We start from the raw sequence: 21,613 nt of genomic DNA, 5'->3' as shown, positions 1-21,613 counted from the left end.
ACGACTCAGGCAGAAGCAGCAGGCTGTTGTTGATACAGTCAAGGATAGAAACGTTTTCTTTGTATGTGATGATCTTCACAACCCATTGAGAAATACTCATGTGACCTCCACTGATGTGAAATGTTTCCTGCTGAAAGTTTTCATGCAACTATGAAGAGTATCAAGGATAATATCAACAAGAGGGCAATTCGTCATGCCCACCAGGACTTGCAATGAAATTCACTGTCATGTTTGATGATACTTGCATACTGCTAAAATCTTTCTTCAAGTTGGATAAGGGTAGAATGGCTGCTATTGTTAATCTTGAGAAGGTACCCAACTGGAGGGATAAGGATGTGAAGATTGTGTTGAGTGTTCTCAATCAGGACCAATACTACAAGTGTGATTTTATATGCGGACAACAATCCAAATGTCTACTGGGACTGGGTCAAAAGGAGATCAAATTTGCAGGATTTACAAAATTGAGAGCACAGGACATGTGAAACGATTCAGGCTGGAGGATGGAACATCTGGTGATTCAGCTTTTGAGATTAGCATCTGCAATGCTATACGCATACCTATGCCACTGCCATCTACTGGGGGATATGATGAAGTGATGGACCATGCATTGTTCGTGAAAGGAAAAGCCATCAGTTGAGCGTTATGTCACCAACAATGATTATAGCCGAGGAGAAAGACTTCTTCAGCTGTATATTCTGTTCAATACTGAAGATTAATTATATGTTTGCCAATAAATACTATGTGTAATGAGCCATTTGTTATTAATGATTACCTACTTCCTCATAAAGATAAGAAATTAGGTAGTTATGCTTTCAATGAAAATATCTATTGACATGTTGCAATAGGTTGACCAAGATGCAAAATATCAAAAGATATCAATTATGGTGTAATGGTATACAACCCTGTATACTTACCTTATCAATTGGGACCCTACATCAATCTCAGCCCCTGAAGGTTTGAACCCAGGACCTACAGCATGGAAAGCGGCGCCGCTAACCACTAGACCATAATGGATATCTATTAACTAGCTTCAACTATATGCTATTTCAGTATTGACCTAGAGGAAACATCTATATTGATGTGCAAGATGCTGACCTACTATTATTATTATCTATGGGATGAGGTGTTGAACATTGAATTAATGAAACTCTCAATCAATGGTTAACACATAAAATGAGGTTTATTTCATACATGAGAGTTAGTTTTAGACAGTGGATCAGCCAATGAGGGTTTATTTCTTTATTATCATATTACAAATGGTAATACATTTGATATTAACTGATTGGTGTGATGAGGGCTACTGTCAAATTGGAACCGTCTTGGCCTCAGCTGGTGGGATGATTGGTGGCGGTGGTGGGTTGACTGGCAGAAATAGTGGGGCGACTGGCAGCAATAGTGGGGCGACTGGTGGCGATAGTGGGACGACTGGTGGCGATGGTGGGACGACTGGTGGCGATAGTGGGACAACTGGTGACGATAGTGGGGCGACTGGTGGCGATAGTGGGACGACTGGTGGCGATAGTGAGTGGCTCAACACTCCACCTTGCACTCATGACAAAAATGCAATCACCACAAGGACATGGTGATTCAGAGTCTGCTGGCGCATTGCTGATTGAAGTACTGGATGTAGATGTTGTTGACAGCCCATGTTGACAGTAGGATGAGCACACCTCGACTGACTTTGTAATAACTGCTTCAAGGAAATCCAGCGATGTGAATGATGGGTGGAGACTGTTACGCAGATCATATGCGCAGTGGATTTGTTGACACAGTTCCTCCCCCACTTCATGCTCTCCTGCGATTTTTAAGTACCAGTTGCTGACATCATTGTACATTGTTGCAAGGTCATGGTTGAACTTGTTGGATGACATCAGACATTGCCTGATGTGGAAAATGTTGTATGTATCCAGTCCATGCTCCCTGGATGCTAGAAAGTCTTCACTCCTATACTTTGGATCCAGTGAATAGGCTCCAAGAGCCATCATGAGGCAGAGCACGACTTGAATGTTGGAAGCATGCATGTTGAATGCAGAGTGATGAGATCTGGAACAATGCAAAACAATATTGTATTAGTATGGTATGCAGTATTCAACTCTATATATGAATCACTATCAACGGATGTGGGGGATGAAGGTGGTGAATCGGTATCTAGGATCGTGGGTTGGGGGATGGAGGTTCATAGGTGTTTTTGTTCTAGGGATGATGGTCCGGAGCTGTATGGTGGGGTGGGGTGGGGATGGGTTAATGTGAATGAGGTCTAGGATCTACTTTGTGATTATACGGTTTTTAGGTTGGGATGAATTACAATCATGTGAATGGAGGTCTAGGATCCACTTATGGGGATGGGTGGGGATGGGGGATGTGAATGGGGGTCTAGGATCTACTTTGTGATTATACGTTTTTTAGGTTAGGATGAATTACAACATGTGAATGGAGGTCTAGGATCTACTTTATGATTATACGTTTTTTAGGTTAGGATGGATTACAACCACCAACTCAAAGAACCTAATTCATAATTGAACTCATAACTTGTATGTATTGGAACCTAATTCATAATTACACTAGTCATTTTTGACTATGTCATTTACTCTATGTATTGGAACCTAATTCATAATTAAACTTGTCATTTTTGACTATGTCATTTACTCGATGGTGTTTATGTTCTAAGGATAATGGTCTGGAGCTGTATGGGGAATGTGAATGGGGGTCTAGGATCTACTTTGTGATTATATGTTTTTAGGTTAGGATGGATTACAACCACCAACTTGAAGAACCTAATCATAATTAAACTCATAACTTGTATGTATTGGAACCTAATTCATAATTACACTAGTCATTTTTGACTATGTTATGTACTCTATGTATTGGAACCTAATTCATTATAAACTTGTCATTTTCAAATTAAGTCATTTTAGAATTTAATTGTCAGTCTCAAACTACTTCAATATTCTACTCTTTTGAACTTAATTTTTAAATCATGAATATAATATAAATATATAGAACTATAAAATGCACTGGTACTTACTCTGATGTTGATAAAGATGAAAGTGATCCAAAACCAATACGCCGAATCACATACACATGTACTGACGGCACAACTGTCAAAGACACAATGCCTCACTCCTTGTCGAACAACTCCTTTTGTACCCCAGTTAAGGATCTGGAGGGAATTTTTTTTCCCTTTTTTCCCGATTTTATGTGTTTTAAATTTTTTTTTTTTTTTCAATTTTTTTTTTTTTTAATTTTCTAATTTTTTTTTTTTTTTTTTAATTTTCAATTATAATTTTAATTTTTTTAATTTTTTTTTTTTTTCAATTTTTTTATTTATTATTTTTTTTTCATTTTTTATTTTTTTTTTTTATTTATTTTTTTTTAATTTTTTTTTTCATTTTTTTTTTTTTTTCTTTTTAAAATTTTTTTTTCTGACCTTGAGGTTAGGGTGGTTGACCTGGATGACCTTGAGGTTAAGGTGGTTGACCTGGATGACCTTGAGGTGGGTGTGGTTGACCTGGATGACCTTGAGGTGGGTGTGGTTGACCTGGATGACCTTGAGGTTAAGGTGGTTGACCTGGATGACCTTGAGGTTAAGGTGGTTGACCTGGATGACCTTGAGGTTAAGGTGGTTGACCTGGATGATCTTGAGGTTAAGGTGGTTGACCTGGATGACCTTGAGGTTAAGGTGGTTGACCTAGATGACCTTGAGGTGGGTGTGGTTGACCTGGATGACCTTGAGGTTGGGGTTGGTTGACCTGGATGACCTTGTGGTTGGGGTGGTTGACCTGGATGACCTTGAGGTTAAGGTGGTTGACCTGGATGACCTTGAGGTAAAGGACGACTCTGGGACACTTGTGTCCCAGAGTCGTCCTTTTTATAATACTAACATTGATAGTACATAGTAGGAAGAATATAATTACAAACCCCAAATGAGCTGTCAGAAGCTGGATTATCAATTGCATGCAATTAATGAGTTAATTCAACTCTTATTAACTTTTAATAGAGCAGCTGACAGAATATTAATCAGGGGCATTTTGAGTGAGTTCTCCAGCCAGGGGCTCATTAGTTTTTAACATAGAGGCCATACAACTAGAATAAACATGTTAATTAACTAGTAGTTCTGTGAACAGTAGACCTTGCGCTCAGTAAGTTACATTGACCTGTTGTTATGTTTTCTCAAAAATTAATAAATAATTTATCAATTTGAAATGTCTAGAAAAAAACCTAAATAAACATAGAGCTTTCTATCCTATCGTACCGTGACGTGTCATCCCGGAATGTGAGTGTGAGCGCTGTTATCAGGTCTGGCTGCATCTTTCTACAACGTTGATGGAAAGATACATTTTCACAGAGATCTTAAAATGCATAGACTCAGCGCTCGTGTCGTACTTGGAATTGAAATCGGCCATTGAGGAGGCAACCTATAAGGCCTCTTTCACACGATAGGAGACGTGCAACTTGAACACTGAACAGTGTTCTCGTTTTTTTTGTCGAAGTACATTGAGTCAAATCGTGTCTTTCACATGGTGACTCCTATCCAGGAACCTCGTTTTGTCACGTCTTTTCCCCTCGAGGCAAGCAGAGGCAAGATCTAACAACTACGCCGCCGTTTCCACAAAGTATGACTCATCACTTTTTTCTCAAAGTCTAACTTCCTTAAAAATATAGATAGAAGATTTCTGATTTCGGATTTGGATTCAGCGACCCCAAATTCTTTAAAGCATAAGTCCCGTTTTCGAAAATATCCGAAAACAAGGAAGTTATGGCTGTTTTTAATAAAGCTTTCTATTATCATATAATTATACGGTAAAAACGAACAGGTACTGTACTATACAGTACAGAAGTACTCTAGCTATTATAATACAACTTACACTGTATTCGTGTAGGAAATTTGGTAGGTTATTTATCTTGATTTCTGGAAATACCCCAAAATAAGGGAGTAAGATAACTTTGAAAAACCAAAGTTTTCCTGCCATTGAAGAAACATTAAAAATAGTCTACAAGACATATTATGTCTTAGAATAAAAACGTGTAACAAATATCAGATCACTATTCAAGCTATCAAGCTTTTCATAAATTTCATAAGTTTGTGTCGACGGTATATGACATAAAAGGCAAATGCTCGCGCTTGGTCCATAGTTCTACGACTGAGGAATGAGGATTAGGTCAGCAACTAAAATCGACAAGCCATGATTGTCAATCTTACTCATGATACAAAGCTTTGTACTTTATACATGGTTTTCATTCCGTATCATTCTTTAATAAAAATAAAACAAGATTCCGGTTTCAAAAGCATCAAAGTCGCCAGGCTGGTCTGAGCTATTCATGACTTTTTTTCAGTATGCATTATCAACTCAGCAGTTCTAATACACAGACATCACTACTTGGAATGCTATGACATTTTCTATTCTTTCAATTCCTATTATTACCATAGATCGATTCAGATCAGCACAATGTTTATACTGTATGTTCATAATAGATTTTTCTGATTGTAAAAAGAAATAGTCAATAATTGCTGAGAATTTAAAGTGATACTCAACGATTTGAACCTGATAAATTGGATTGTTGAATGACAATTGAAATTCAGTGAATTTTACTGTACAACATTCCTTTTCCTCCTATTTTATTGGTGATGAGTGGAGATGATTTATGATTTCATATTTGGATTCATCTTTTCATAGTTCAATATTTTTTGGAAAACTAGAACTTTTAAAAATTAAAAATGTTTATGTATAAACTTCTCAGGTGTTCAAAAACTTCTTAAAACCTTTGCCTGTCCTTTGTGAGGCAGGAGTATTATTATCTTAGTATGTACTATATAATCATATGATATTTCTTCTGTTATAGCTCTACAGCCCATTGTGGGCTTTGGCCTCCTCCACAACATTCCTCCAAACGTTTCTATCCATTATAAATCCTCTCCATCCTCTATAACCCATCCTTATCAAATCATCCCTTATCTCATCTTCCATCGAATTCTTGGTCTGCCTTGTTTTCTTCTTGAGTGAAGCTTCTCTTTAAGCACTATTTTTGGCATTCTGGTTTCCTCCATCCTATAAATATGTCCGAACCAGCTTAGTCTCTGTGCCTTTATGAAGCGTACTATACTACGGCCTTTTATTAATAGTTCAAGTTCAGCATTGGTTCTCCTTCTCCACTCTTCTCCTTCTTTTACAGGACCGTACACTTTTCTAAGCACCTTTCGTTCAAATACACTTAAATTATGTTGGTCTTCCTTAGTCAAAGTCCATGATTCAGAGCCGTAGGTAACTATAGGTCTTATAAGGGTTTCATAATCTTAAGCTTGCTGCTTCTACTGATGAGCCTGCTCTTTAGAAGCTTCATGTTGCTGTAGTATGCTCTATTTCCCGACAATATTCTTTGTTTGATACTGGTGCTCATCATATTCTGATTATTCAATTCAACACCCAGATAGCTGAAGTTTTTCACTCCCTCAAACAACCTATTATCGATTCTCAGACTCATTCATATGATAATGGAAAGCTATATTAAAAACAGCTATAACTCCCTTGTTTTTGGGTATTTTTGAAAATGGGACTTACACTTTAAAGAATTTGGGGTCGCTGAATCCAAATCCGAAATCAGAAATCTTCTATCTATATTTTTAAGGAAGTTAGACTTTGAGAAAAAGTGATGAGTCATAGGTTTGAGCAAACGTCGGCATAGTTGTTGGATCTGTCGGCTTATTCGTAAGATCCCCATGTGAAAGTACAGGAGAGCTGCAAAATATGAAATATGATCTTCTGTAATACGATATTCCAGAGCGAGGTCTCTGCCGTGTGAAACTGGCCTAAGACTATTATATACCGTTACCAATGCCTTTGTAATCTATAATATTACAAATATATAGATATAATATCTCGTGCTACAATACCCCAATGGTGGCCTTCAATTTCAAGTAAGTGCTAACATTTGGAAGGCATAGGAATTGTGGGTCTATATATTTTGCATTTTCAAAATGTTGAATGTTTTTGAACGGGTAGTATTATAGTCCACTAGACAGCTGATTTATGATGAATAATTCTATAGTCTGATTTTCACTCTAATATTGGCTTATGAAGAAGGCTCCTTTTTCCTTTTATATTATCCTTGAAATGCAAGATTTCCAAAAACCTTGTATATAAGTCGACGCGCAATTAAAAAAGGAACATACCTGTCAAATTTCATGAAAATCTATTTCCGCGTTTCGCCGTAAATGTGCAACATATGAACATTCAAACATTTAAACATTAAGAGAAATTCCAAAACATCGACTTGAATCTTAGACCTCACTTCGTTCGGTCAATTAGGCCTGTTACTATTAACAAAATCACTTTTTTATCTTACATTCTGAAATATATGTTTTGGTGCCAACTAAATATAAGTTTGTATTTAACAGTAATATATATTACATTAAGAAAATGAAATATAGCATTTCATCATTTTTTGAAGAATTTCTTGATCGCTTTTCTCTTTTATTATCATACAGCTTACAGCTCTGTTTATTTTGAATGACGAAATAGTAGCTGTATAACCTATCAATTTACTGATGGCAGTGATGGGTTGTGAACAAATAACAAATCCCCTGTAAAAATCAGCCTTCTTGATATTATAAATGATGACATTCTATTACGAACTTGATGCTAAACTAGTTAAACTTGATTGAGTCTAGCAATCTATACTGTGCAAACGGCCCTAAATGGTTATCACTGAAAATCTCAAACAATACTGTTATAATGATATATAGGCTAAGTATTATGAGAATAATTATCATCTCATAACTTGTTGGATTTGTCATGAACATGAGAAATTACATTGAATTAAATGCATACCTGCTCGAATCTTATATATTTCCTTCGAGAGTACAGAACGATAATTTGAATAGGAAATCTTATTATCTCTATTGCCGTCCATTATATGGAATAATTCTGGAAAACATTTTTATGAATTATAATTTTGTACAAATAGCATTTCTCCATTGTTTAACAAAATCTTTGGAGGCAACAGGCTAACACTGATCCTTATCATAGCTCAAGAAGTAAATATAACAATTATTTTTGAAGTTCAATATAGATGGAGTTGAAAGCTTTCATAGAAAGAATATATTCCTTAATTGATAGTCCGGATACAAATGTTGTTCCATGGTCATTTTTGGGTTACAGCCGTGGAAAATGTCTCAATTTCTTCATTAGGTACTCAATTTGCGCCTAGACTATTGTGGACTTCTGCAGAAAACAACCACTACAGAAAACAGGGTACGGATAGAATGGTCAGTCAATGTTTAGCTTTCAGTAGCGCTCGCAAACGATCTCCATGCTCCATGTAGGCTAACACAAACACATTGAAAAAAAATTGGTGTGTGTTGCACACTGGGTAGACGTCTGGGTGTTACCCCGTCAACTGGTCACCCCATCCGGATGTCACCTCTAAACCGGTTCATGAGGTGACCGGCTGACGCCGACAACTTGTCAACTCTCTAAGGAGGTGGCATCATTCAGGCTGACCCTTGCGGAGCATGAGTTACCTGCTAGTCATGATAGTCCGGTCAATATGGACATAAAAAAAGGGGGTGTGCTTGCAATTTATATTGTAGTTCTGATTTTTCAATATAATATTATTTGGATACATGAGAGAAGTCTAGAACCAATATTCTTCATGCAAAATTTCCTTGTGTTAGATACAGAGTGGCCCAAATACCTTGTATTTATCGGACAGAAAAATTTTCTCTCACCTTTTTTCAAATTATGAAATTCTGAATAAAATGGGATCATCTGGAACTCTATCTCCAATTACTGGATTGGGCAGAAATAGCTGAACTGGAAATTAACCGAAAATATGAGGTTTTTGGGCCATTCTGTATCTAACACAAGGAAATTTTGCATGAAGAAATTGGTTCTAGACCTCTCTCATGTATCTTGACGTTGGCAGGCCTGGACCGCCTGTGATGTTTCAAAGTTGTATCTGTTCCGAAACTTTTATGTAACTTAAAGTATTACTCACGTTATAGAGAAAAATCAGTTATGGTAGGACTAAAGTAAAGTGTTGAGTTCATATTGCAGTTACTAAGATATGTTAATACTGAATCAAGTTCGTGTTGTTGTGTGTTTTCTGGATCAGAGTGTTTTTAACCTCACTTTCGGATGCCGGCTGGCTAGGTCTTGAACAGTGCAATGTTATCAGTCTTTGCGCCTTGCTCAGTTGCATGCCACTAGTTGCATGCCATATAGTAGTCTGCTGCTGTGAGTGCGGGTGAGTTTTGATTCATGTAACGGTGACTTCAAGAGTATAGTTGATTTTCAATCTGACTGCAAAACCTCTCTGGAGTGATAAGGACAAATAATCATCAATGAATCGTTATCAGCAAACCTTATAGACAACCCGTTACATTTTCTCAGTGTTTAACCTGTTGATTCCACGTGCCTTCTTATTATCGTTCTAGATAGCAACTTACCTAAATCTTAATGAACTTCTAGTTTCTTGTTGCTTGCCTTGTATATTGTCTCCATCTTACACAACACTGTGAACAATTATCTATAAGAATGGAAAATATTCAGCGTTTTCAGACCTCAAAGAATAAACCCGGAATAATATATAAAGGACATAAGTATGGAAAATCGTTCTCATCTACTGTTAGCAGTGTTATCACTTGGCGTTGCCTTGATAAGGAATGTGTGGCTTCCATGAAGACTGATGTGAACTGTGATAGGGTTGTTGAATTGTCTGGTACTCATAAGAATCATACTCGACTTTCAATGCTTTCTGAATCCCCGATTTCGTCATCATCCACTATCTCTGTTGGACTTACAACTGAAGTGGGAAATCAAAATACCGTATCGATTCCAATAGTTTGTCATCGATGCTCGATGGATCGGATTCTCAATTTGGTCCTCTGAATGATGAACTTTCCCTTTTGAGGATTGAAAATGAATCGTTGAAATCTCGGCTTGAGGAGTTGGAGATACAGCGTAAAGCGGCTTTAGACAGATCGATTGAACTGGATATCCAATTGATGCAACGTCTCGATGCAGCTAAAGACATTACGACACAGACCGTTCCAGCTCCAGCCAGGGACAATAGGACTAGCAGAACTCTGATTGATCGATTGAATACACTCATCGGTGATGAATTATTCACAGACAATGACATTGATGTGTATTGTAAGAGAATGTTCTCTAGATGTAAAGATTCAATTGTCGTTGACAGGGCTGTAGTGTCTTTGATTATCAATGATAGTAGTTATGACCTCTCCTTTTTATGCCCCAATTCGTCAGTAAACAGAAATATTGCCTTTATTCTTAATGACAATTGCAAAGTTGATTCTGTAAATGGATGGAGTGGCTCACACTGGAGTCTTGTTGTATTTGATTACATTGATAGTACTTTCTATAATTTCGATTCTATGAGAGAATATAACAACAGGTCATTGAATATTTTGGTGGAAAGAATGAAACTGGTTCTCAATTCGGATAGGATAGTTCATGTAGACTGTCTGCAACAGCAAAACTCATTTGACTGTGGTTTCTTATCGCTCTTTCACCTTGAAAGCTACATCAAAATCAGAACTAAGAACAAAAGTAAATCCATTAATAATAGTTTTGAATTTGCCAGATTTGATTCAAAAAAGTATAGATTGGAGGTATTGAGTGCCATCGTTAATTTTTTTAAAGCAGCAGAATGATGATATTGGTAATTTTTCTCAATCTACTGCCTCAACAAATCTTGAAAAAAAATCTCTTGCTCCGAAGTCAAAAACTGTTAAACCATTTAGAAAAATTAAACTATATATGAGTAGCCAGGGTCGTACTGTTGTTGAAAAATTAATGCGTGACAAAGATGAAAAATGTAAAGTAACAGGTACACTAAAGCCTGGAGCTTGTTTTGAGGATGTGACCAGGGAGAGCGTGGGTGACTGCTCAGATTTGGGGCCTCTGGATGCGGCAGTGTTGATTGGAGGGGGTAATGACATTGCCAGAAATGATGCCAAAGGTTTCATATCAGTCCTGCGTAGGAGGCTGGCTGATTTAAGACACACCAGAGTATTTTTATTTGACATTCCACACAGGTATGACCTCCCAAAATGGTCTTGTGTGAATAAAGCAATTCGATGGGCAAATTCTGAGATAAATAAAACATGTAAACATTTTTAAAATGTCACTGTGTTAGAGCTTTGTAAGTTGGGGAAACGTTTCCATATGAAACATGGGCACCACTTGAATAATCTTGGAAAGAGGTACGTTGCCTCACAAATCTTAAAACAATTCAATAAAGACGTGATAATTCCAACCAATAAACTTATCCCTCTGAAAAACTACTAAGGCCATCAGCCTAGACTGATTTCAATCCATATCGGCTGAATTATAGGGATGATTATGCCATTCACTCTAGGAAAAGTAATATAAATATCTTACATCAAAATGTTCAGAGCTTATCAAATAAAATAGGACTGCTGGAGGAGATTATTGTTAATTATAAGTTGGACATTTCATGTGTATCAGAGCATTGGATGACTGATGCTGAGCTTGAAGTAAACTCTAATATTAAGCATCTACATTTAGTAACCGGCTACTGTCGCTCAATACGAATTCATGGTGGTGTGGCCATATATTCAAATCATGATGCGTCCCAATACAAAGTATTAAACTATTTAAATAACATTTTGGCTGAGTTGGACTGTGAATTAGCAGGAGTTCATTTCTTGAATATTGATATCATGGTCATTACTGTTTATAGAAGTACTCAAGGTAATTTTGAAACGTTTTGCAGGGTTATGGAACTAGCTTTAAGTTATTTAAATAAGAAAAACCGGAAATCAATATTATGTGGTGACTTCAACCTGCATTTTAATAGAAATAGTAAGGATGCAGAACACTTTGTTAATTTATGTTGTATGTATGGGTTCAAAATGAGGGTTCATGAACCGACAAGGGGTACCAACTGTCTGGACAATGTGTTCACAACTTTCAAAGGAAGTTTGAGTGTTCTAGTGAGTAACTGTCATGTTAGTGATCACTTGGGCCAACTTATTTCAATGAGTAGAGTGAATTATATCGAAACACAGAAATCTAAGACAAACACTGAAAAGATTTATAAAATAGTAACTAAAATTGATGACAGTAATATTAATGTACTTAGGAGTTACCTGTTGATAAAACACTGGTCAGATATTTTCAATAATCATGCTGAAGTAGATACAAATTTTGAAGCATTTCTAAATACGGTTATATATTACTCTAAATTAAGTTTCAACGTAATCATTACAAATAGGAAAACTGGTTCTGGTAGACGTTCAAGTAACAATTGTGAAGCTTTTCCTGGGGGAGTCACTCTCACCTCCAGGATAAGTCGATACACGTAGGATGAATCTTGCACTGAATCAACTGTGTTGAGGTTATAAATTTTGTAACTGCGTGCGTGGACGCTAAGTGTACACCAGACTGATTGATTCACTACAAGATTCAATACAATTGTCGGAATCGCAGGAGGCTTAAACGCTCGCTTACCCTTGATTCTTCTTATGACGGATTGTATGGTGATTAAATTTTCATAAGTAGTGTAGCGGACGCTAAACACTGAATACGGATACCTTAAAATTATTACCTGTGAAGAATGAGCATACAAAATCATACAGGTCGAGCAAAAATCCCGATGTAGATAATTTACGGGACTGCGTCTCTAATAAGTTCTGAAGGATTAAAATACGGTACTTGGACCAAATATCGTTCAGAATATATTTCGAGAATAGAGTCTTGTCGGGTCTTAAGCTCTATTGTAGGAAATTATATGATCTCTGGCTGCATCTGCTGTACTGTTGATATATTCGCTCCTAAGTCGAGGTCGGTAACAGATAAAAGCTGATATATGAGCAGGTAAGGACAAAGAACAAATATCTCGATCTGACCCCACTCACTACATCCACTTAGACCTGTTCCAATATCCAGCTTAATTCAATTATTTCAATGATCGTATTCGATCGGTTCTTGATGATATAGAACGTATCAGACACAATAATTGACAGGCTTAAGAAATAATCGAACTCAGAAAACGAATTAACAAAATTGAAATATATTATAATAAAATATATGATCATACAGTGCAGATTCAGAATTTGATTTACAGGTTGATAATAATTTAGCATTAACAAAAGAGTTAAAAATTTTCTTGTGCTTGCATGACACCATGCATGATTCGACAGAATTTTACAATTGATAAAATTTAACAATTTTGAAAAAATAGTGAAATAAATTATAAAATATCTTGAAAAATGCTCGAGGTCGTGGTTCTGGCAGCGGAGGATAGTTAATCAACTACAAGTTCTTATAAATTCTAAATCAAATAAATCTAAAATCTTAATGGTTAATAAGCGCTTGTCGGCGTGGCCATTAATTTAACGAAGAAAATTTTATATCTTTCTGCACTGTAATATTTTTCGAAGCGTAGATTGGGGCCCCTTTTAACTTATAACTCACGTGAAATTCCTTGGCGGTCGTGGTTTTCTTCTTTAGATCAAAATCTTTTGATCGGCGGCGGTCCAAGCTTCGGTCTCAGCACGTGGGGAATTTTAATTTAATATCTCCTTCACCAAATTAATTAAGGGATGATTTAACTTTAAACTTTTAATTTATCGATTGATGAAAATAGATTTACAAATAACAAATAGAATAGCCTAAAAATATTGGCTCACAAATAAAACATATAAAATCGAACGAAAATCTTACAGATAGGTCTTGGTAACTTTAACGAGGTCTGAACGGTGAGGATTTCAAAAGGGAAATGCAACGTCTTCTTCTAAGCTTCTTGGCTAGAATCTTTCTCTGAGAATCTCGGTGCTTTAAAACATCTGATCGGTAGTAAACAAAGTGTAACCTCAAAATTCAATGAGCAATTCATAAATGGTTCGTACTTTATTTGCAGAATAATTATAATTTTATTAAATAATTTCCTAGGAAATATGCAGTACAGAATGGTACTCTTATCTAATATACAGTTACTGATAAGTAAGCTTTATCGCTCGGTCGCTAACCATTCCTTTAGCAAATTCTTTCATTTTAAAAGGTAATCACAATTTTTCTCTCTCCTCATGAGGTCTATTTAAAAAATTCATCACACAATCTAAACTGGTATAGGCCTACACAAGAATTGAAAAATCATAAGAATAGGCTTGATTTTTTATACTTTCAGTAGAGGGAAACTGGGAGAGATGACGGACTTTTTTGCTCGAAATCCCCTCCCCCCTCTCACCCATCGTCCATCCCGCCTCCCCTTCCCCCCGCCCGCAGGGTGGGGGGGTGTTCTAAAAATAGATTTCCCCTTCCCCTTGTCCAGTGGAGGTGAGGGGGTTAAAAAGAGAGGAAGATATCTTTCTCTCTCTCTCTCTTTCTAAGAATAGATTTCCCCTTCCCCTTGTCCAGTGGAGGTGAGGGGGTTGAAAAGAGAGGAAGATATCTTTCTCTCTCTCTCTTTCTCTCTCCCCTTTCCCTTGCCCAGTGGTGATGAGGGGGATGAAAAGAGATATCTCTCTCTCTCTCCCCTTGCCCAGGTGAGGGAAAAAAAAATTCCCTTTTTGGAGGAAAAATTCCCTCTCTATAGTGACAGATTAAAGTGAATCCATATTTCTACATCTAATGCTATACTGACAGATTGAAGTGAATCCATTTCGCTCTAATGCTATACTACGATGGCAGACTCAAGAGAGAGAGAGGAGGATACGCCCCCCTCGCTTCTCACAACCAGCAGTCTACCCAGATGCTTTCTCCTTCTTTTACTCGCTCCATCTCTTACTGGCACCCTTCTAAATTCCTTTTTTGCTATTACGAAAGGTGAGTGAAGGAGACAAGAAGTAACTAAGTTCCATTTTGATCGAGCGTTCCTATACTGTCAGATTAAAGTGAAACGTTTCTCTCTGCCCCAGCATTACGAAAGGCGAGTGAAGGAGACAAGGAGTAACTAAGTTCCATTTTGATCGAGCGTTCCTATACTGTCAGATTAAAGTGAAACGTTTCTCTCTGCCCAGCGTTACGAAAGGCGAGTAAGGAAGAATGTTATACTAGACCAATCATAGGCATAAAATTCAAAACCCCAATCAACTAGTGGATTTGCTTCTACAGACAACTCGTTGAAACTTGTGCAGTAAAAATAGTTAGACATCATGTTGTCAGTTCACCTGTTTAGAGTAAAGTGACGCGTGCACTCGCTCGTGAGCGTGTGCCTCATCTAGACACGTGCGCACTGCTCTCTGCTAGGTTCCCTCTCCTGCAGCGAAAACCGTTACATTCCGTTACATGAAAAAATGTCTAAATCGATTTATCATGTGTGACATGTGTTTAGTCGTTAAAGTTACTTCACTCTCTCTCACACATCCTTTTACAAGATTTATGTAGAAAACCGATATAGTCAAAAATGTCCAGGGTGAAATTTGAAACTGCAGGTGTGTACTTCACTCTCTCTCACACAAGTGTTTATACAATCAATCACGGAAGTGTAGACTGAAATTTGAAACTGTAGGTGTTAAAGTTCACTCTCTCTCACACATCCTTTTACAAGATTCATCGATATAGTCGAAAATGTCTAGGGTGAAATTTGAAACTGTAGGTGTTAAAGTTCACTCTCCCTCACACATCCTTTTACAAGATTTATCGATATAGTCAGAAATGTCTAGGGTGTAATTTGAAACTGCAGGTGTTTAAATACTTCTCTCTCTCACACAAGTGTTTATACAATCAATCACGGTCGTCTAGGCTGAAACAACATATCGTTCACTCTCTCTCACACAACTGTTTACAAGATTTTATGTTTTCGGCCCCAATATAAAGTCTTTATATTTCACTAAATCCATTTTTTCTGTAATAATTTGCACTACCTGATTTTCGGAAAGGTTATGTTCCTTTGCTTCGATCCAATTCATGTGAAAAGAAACCTGGGCGTATTTGGATACGATGTCCAGGGCCACTCTGTGAATGTATAAATTTAGATACTCAATGAATGGAGCCGAACATTGCAGTCTCATGACAGTACCCTCTTCCGAATTTTTAATTGCCTCAGCTATTTCATTACGAACGCTTTTCACAGCGACTCCCATCTCGTTTTTCTTAATAAAATCTCCTATATCATTTTTAGTTGCATACTTTTCTGCAATTTGCTTAATTAGAATAGCAATAGCATCTTTTGTAATGAACTGTTCAATACCTTCCATAATATTAGCTTTTATTGCACTCGCCATTTCAGATAATTGTTTTTCAAACTCTTCCTTTGTTAATGAAGAACTAATCAATTTCTGCAAAGCTGATTCTAAATATTGCTTATCAATTCCCGATGGGTGTGTTTCATTTACTTTAGTAAAAATTTCTGTACTAAGTTGTTTCAATTTAGTATTGAGATAGTTTCTGTCCAGCACCTCCAAATTCTTAATTTTATCTGATACGGCTTTTAATTTCTCATCTAAATAAGCTTTATCAACTTTATCGTTGTTAATACTGAGCAACTGAGATGAAAAGCTGTCTGTTAAAGTTTTCACTTCTCCTAGAGCAGATTCTAAATTTAGTGTTCTCTCTGCAATAGCTTTATCGATATTAGCACTGAAATTTTGTAATGTACTTAGAATATGTTCTCTTTCAATTATGCTCACTCCAATATTCTTTGTATTTTCCGAAACGAGTTTGGTTATTTGCGAATCTAAATAAAATTTCACAGCTTCGCTGATTCCTTGTTGATTTATCGATTCGATTATCTCCTGTGTTATCGAGTCAATATCACACGTAAGATTAGCAAGAGCTCCGCTAGCACTAGCCGTATCAATTCGTCCGAATCGATGTAGAGTCATCGTGACACTAAACAATTCATTTTGCTTCTTCTAGCTCTTCAATTATAGACGCGATCTCCACATCATGCCCGGTGTTGCCACTAGCTTTTGAGGAATAGAGTAAATTTAATCTTTCCACTAATTCGTCAAAATTATCAAAGTATTGATAAATTCTATCATGAGAATTATTTTTTGCAAATTTCAATGAACCCCAACCCTTCTTTTTACTAATTTTTTTACTGGGAAATAACTTTTGAATCATTTGCGATTTAATTCCCTGATTTCGTTTAACATAGCCTCTTCGATCTAAATGTATGCCTGTAAGTGTTAAGATTTTTTTATACTTATCCAGATCTCTCTGATTATAAAGATTTGAGTTTGGTCTCGCACTGAATAATAACTCAAGTAGACCATGTGTTAAACGGAATCTTTCATTATTAATATCTATATAACCGTTATCGAATATTACTTGCTGATTTCCAATATAATACACGTCATCTTTAGAATTATATGAAATTCCATAACTGATTGAATTATTCAATTTTTCCGCATGAAACGTTTTCAGATATTGTGACAGCACATCATCGTTTCTGCTAGAACCAAGTAAACTGTTTTCAAATTTAGTCGAGCTTAAAAAATTGTCTGTTGAACTCTCATAACTCTGTTCATCCCCCTCTCCATTATCATCAATTTCCATACTCTCCTCTTTTACTTCTTCCTTTTTTGGTTTTACAGCAGAGTGTGAGAATTTGTTTTTTCCCAGTTCAATTATGGGCTCTATCAACGGGGAGAGCGTTTTCCTATTGTATTCCTCCGATCGCCTTTCAAAATTGACTAAGCTATTATGCTTCTCTCTAATTACTTTTATCAATTTCTCAATCTTTTCGATTAAACCAACGTTCTTTCTATTCAGTTTTCTGCTGCTGTATGACAACATGACTGCACAAAGAATTAATCTCTACTGAACGGTAAGAAACGTATCAAGCGAATCTCGGTACTTGCCGCTATTAATTCCACACTCGCTCATAATAGTTAGAAAATTATGAGGTTTACGATTCCAAACTGTATGACAAAGTTTAATGAAATCTTTATAAGAAATATCTCCTCCAACATGATCTCTGTGAATTAATTTCAGACTCAATAAATCTACCTTGAAGATTATAATCATATTCGCATTGTCCCTAGTGAAATGTTTCTGTGTAGCTCCATAACTCTGAATTAAATATGCAGTGTCAATATTACGATGTCGTCCCATGGTAAAATATTCTCTTATTTGAGGTACGTGATTAAGTTGGAAGTCGTCGAATATGACAAGAGAAAATTGTTGAATTTTGTTGGGGTGAGGTATAGATTCCGAATTGCTGTTTATATGAAATTCAATACCCTTCATTTTTGAAAAGACTTTTCTCAAAAACAAGTACTTATCTTGATACTCGCTCTTCGTGTGCAAGTATATAGTTTTAAATCTCAACCCATTCTTTGAAAAAATTAAATTAAATAGTAAATTGGTCTTGCCACAGCCTGAAGAGCCTATTATAAGGATCCTTGCATTATGTGGTAACAACTTACCATTTTTACACCATGTTGGCATTTCTTTCTCTCTTATAATATTGTCAAAATTTACTATCGGAATCATGTTAGTCACGTGTACAGCATGTGATCTGATAAGGAACTGATAAGTTATCAGAGAGGATCACACCACATGGGTAGACAGAGGCTCCCTCCCACTGATAGAAGTTTCTCACTTCAACTGGCGCTCTCTTTCCCGCACCCTCTTCACGAGAATGCATCTGTTGGTTGAGCCTTAGCAAATTACGAAACTTCAGATTGAAATGAAAAGCAATGTTTGATGAGGAGCTATTATATTTTCAACGAATGTACATCATGATATTTACACTGAATGGAATGTATTTGCAATAGATTATTTACAATAAATGTACATGATATTTACAATAGATTATTTACAATAAATGTACATGATATTTACAATAGATTACAAAAGATTATTTTTCATCTAATAGTTGATCTTTACTAATATAACTAGGCGTTGAAAACCCAATCAATTTCACTAGCAATCCTTTTTTATCACGTTTTAATATTTTTTCAATCAAATACACTTGTCTCTCCGATTCGTTTAATTGTGTTTTTTTAATTTCTTCTGCATAAAACCTACCACTAATTACTTCTCCATTTAGATCTCGCAGGCTATACGTTACAGGTTGAGAAGGAAATATAGAATGAATTACAAAATACTCTGCGCTCCAGTTTATGTTATAAGATTCATCGAAAAGAACCCTTTTCTTTGAGATTCGTACAACATCTCCTAGCTTAAATTTTGGTTTTGAATTTTTCAATTTATATCGTCTATTGAATGCAGAATTCAAAGACATTAAAACATGATTACGATCTTTTTTCCCCACATCTTTAGGTTTCATTCTAATGGATGAATGCATTGTTGCATTATAATCACGAACTAAACTGTCTAGTTGTGATATCCAGTTTTTGGTTCCATGTTCAGTTAAATATCTATAATTTTTGCTTTAAGTGTTCTATTAAACCTTTCAACTATGGAGGCTTTCTTATCGGTGAAAACATGATAATGTTTAATACTATATCTATCTAATAACGCTTTAACTTTTGAATAAAAGAATTCTGTTCCCTGATCTGTTTGGAACAGCTTAACTCCCTTATTTTTAGAAATAATTGGCTCGAGAGTGTTAAATAGAGATTGGCTTGCCTTGTCTTTTAATGGTACACAATATACAAATTTTGAAAAAACAATTAATAACAGCTAAGATATATTTGTAACCCTTATTAAAACGCGATAAACTCGTCATCTCAATGAGATCGGCTTGAAGCAAGTCTTTTTCACTTTTCAACTCATATTTGCGAGTGGGATAGTTCACACGCGGCACGCTATGAAGCTCTAAAGCTAACTTAGATCTAATAATATTCATGATATAGTCAAATCAGTGGTGTTGGATGATTGTCACGGGACATACTGAGCAATTGTTAGTATGAAGACTTCCTCACTACTGTTCAATCAATTTTATATGTGTACATACTTAATCAGACTAAACCGGCTTCATATATTATTCTAACTTACACATAGCTTTACAACTAGAGTAGCTTGGTTTAATTCAATAAATCAACATAGAATGAGAAACATTATACAGCATTTATTTTTTGATAATTCTTTACATAATTCAAGTATATAGTTTACATTCATTAAATATGCCGTACAATATCGTCTTTATTTTTCAAACTTTTGTCAATAGTTATAATAATTTTGCATTTATTCGTAACTTACAACTAATACATTTATTCCTTAAACCTCTACAAGTATTACAATTAATTTTCACATTCAAGCTTTTAGTATTTAATAGTTTTATTCTCTCCTCAATTAATGAGTTCATCATAATTTCTGTAAAAAAGTTAAAGTTATAGTTTGTACAACATTGCCGATTCGCCACACATTTTCATAATTTCAAATGTAAATCTTACACTATCAATGTTTTTATCTGTTAACCTATCATCAATGAAATAATACATTTGAATATTCAACCAACCTAATGAATTGCAATAGCAAAATTCAGGAATTTCCTTTAATTCACATCTTCGATGTCTATCAACTATATTCTTATTTATAATATAACATACGCTTATATGTTCTGACTTCTGTTCTTCACTTTTACCAGGTTTTATAAATGTTAAATATTCCTCAAACGTTAGTCCTTCTTTTCCGAAATTATTCAATTCTAATATTGTTTTCTCAATAAGTTCGAAATAACAACATCTATATTTTTCATCGATTTTATTCGAAAAATAGTTCTTATCAAATGAAATTGAATCCATCTCCAATCTGAAATTAAACATAATATGCTATCAATCTTGTTCTAGCCCACTCTCATCTGAACAAATAAATAAAAAATTCCAGATAAGTTCATTTAATTGTTCTTTTGTTAAATGTTTATTTTTTTCTGTTATACATTTTTTAATTTTATCGATAGACTCTTTAAGATGTGCACACACACATCTCCATGAATCGGGGCAATCTTTTTCCCTGTAAGCATCATATGATGTACCGTATAAATCACAAACTGAAATATGATTATAGTTATCACTATGCCAAACTCCTAATTTTTCATAGTCTCTCACAAATGTTAGATATTTCATATTCGTCCATCCTTTTTCTGCTAACTGGTCCAATAATTGCTGATGCGTCTCCAATAGTTCAGTTAGTTCACAACGATAACTTTGTATTCTCGCCATTTTTTCTAAAGAAACAGAATCATATTTAGCCACAAATCTGGGAAACCTTTACCTCTGATGCAGCTAAAATGCATGGTATTACACGTTTGGAAGCTACAATCTATAACTATAGTTTAACAAATAGAGACAATAGCAAAATCTTTGACCCTATTCAAGATAGCTTGTCACTCTTGAATGATAGTAGAAATTATTTCCAAAATGCTCCAATTATTCTGTGTCCTTGGGTAAAATGTGGAGAAAACTGACAGATAATTTAAAAAATAGTTGTTGTTTGGTCTATAATGATCTTCTACAGTATGTTACTGGGGTAATAGCAATACCAAGAAATTGACTGGTGTACAAGTAAAGCTGCCCACCGACCCACAACATAGAAATAAAATAATTTCTTATGTTATTTCTGCATTCAGTTTCAATTTACTACCTATAATTATGTAGAAATTTTTGAGGATCCATCAAACAAGAATAATATCAGTTTCTCACAAAAGTGTTATATTAAGAGTGGTGAGACATATTTCTCCAAGTCAACCACAGTTTTCTCTACCATATCCAAAG

At 35.6% G+C, this 21,613-nt stretch overlaps 1 protein-coding gene across 2 annotated transcripts in view; it reads right to left on the bottom strand.

Annotated features, from left to right (window-relative positions):
- LOC111047665 (predicted GPI-anchored protein 58) overlaps positions 1 to 21,613 on the bottom strand; it is a 77,573-nt gene that overhangs the window by 10,186 nt on the left and 45,774 nt on the right. Inside the window, exon 4 of one of the 2 annotated variants that reach the window (XM_039435457.1) lies at positions 7,295 to 7,922. The exons of the other annotated variant lie outside the window; for it this stretch is intronic. Coding sequence (XP_039291391.1) covers positions 7,789 to 7,922 — 134 coding nt within the window. The 3' untranslated portion in view covers positions 7,295 to 7,788. Of the gene's footprint in view, positions 1 to 7,294; positions 7,923 to 21,613 lie in introns of those variants that run through there. 2 annotated transcript variants of the gene reach the window in all.

The sequence above is a fragment of the Nilaparvata lugens genome, chromosome 9 (genome assembly GCF_014356525.2).
Source record: "Nilaparvata lugens isolate BPH chromosome 9, ASM1435652v1, whole genome shotgun sequence".
Lineage (NCBI taxonomy): Eukaryota > Metazoa > Arthropoda > Insecta > Hemiptera > Delphacidae > Nilaparvata > Nilaparvata lugens.
The sequence above is the reverse complement of the archived record's forward strand: the minus strand, read 5'-3'. Positions and strand labels throughout refer to the sequence as shown.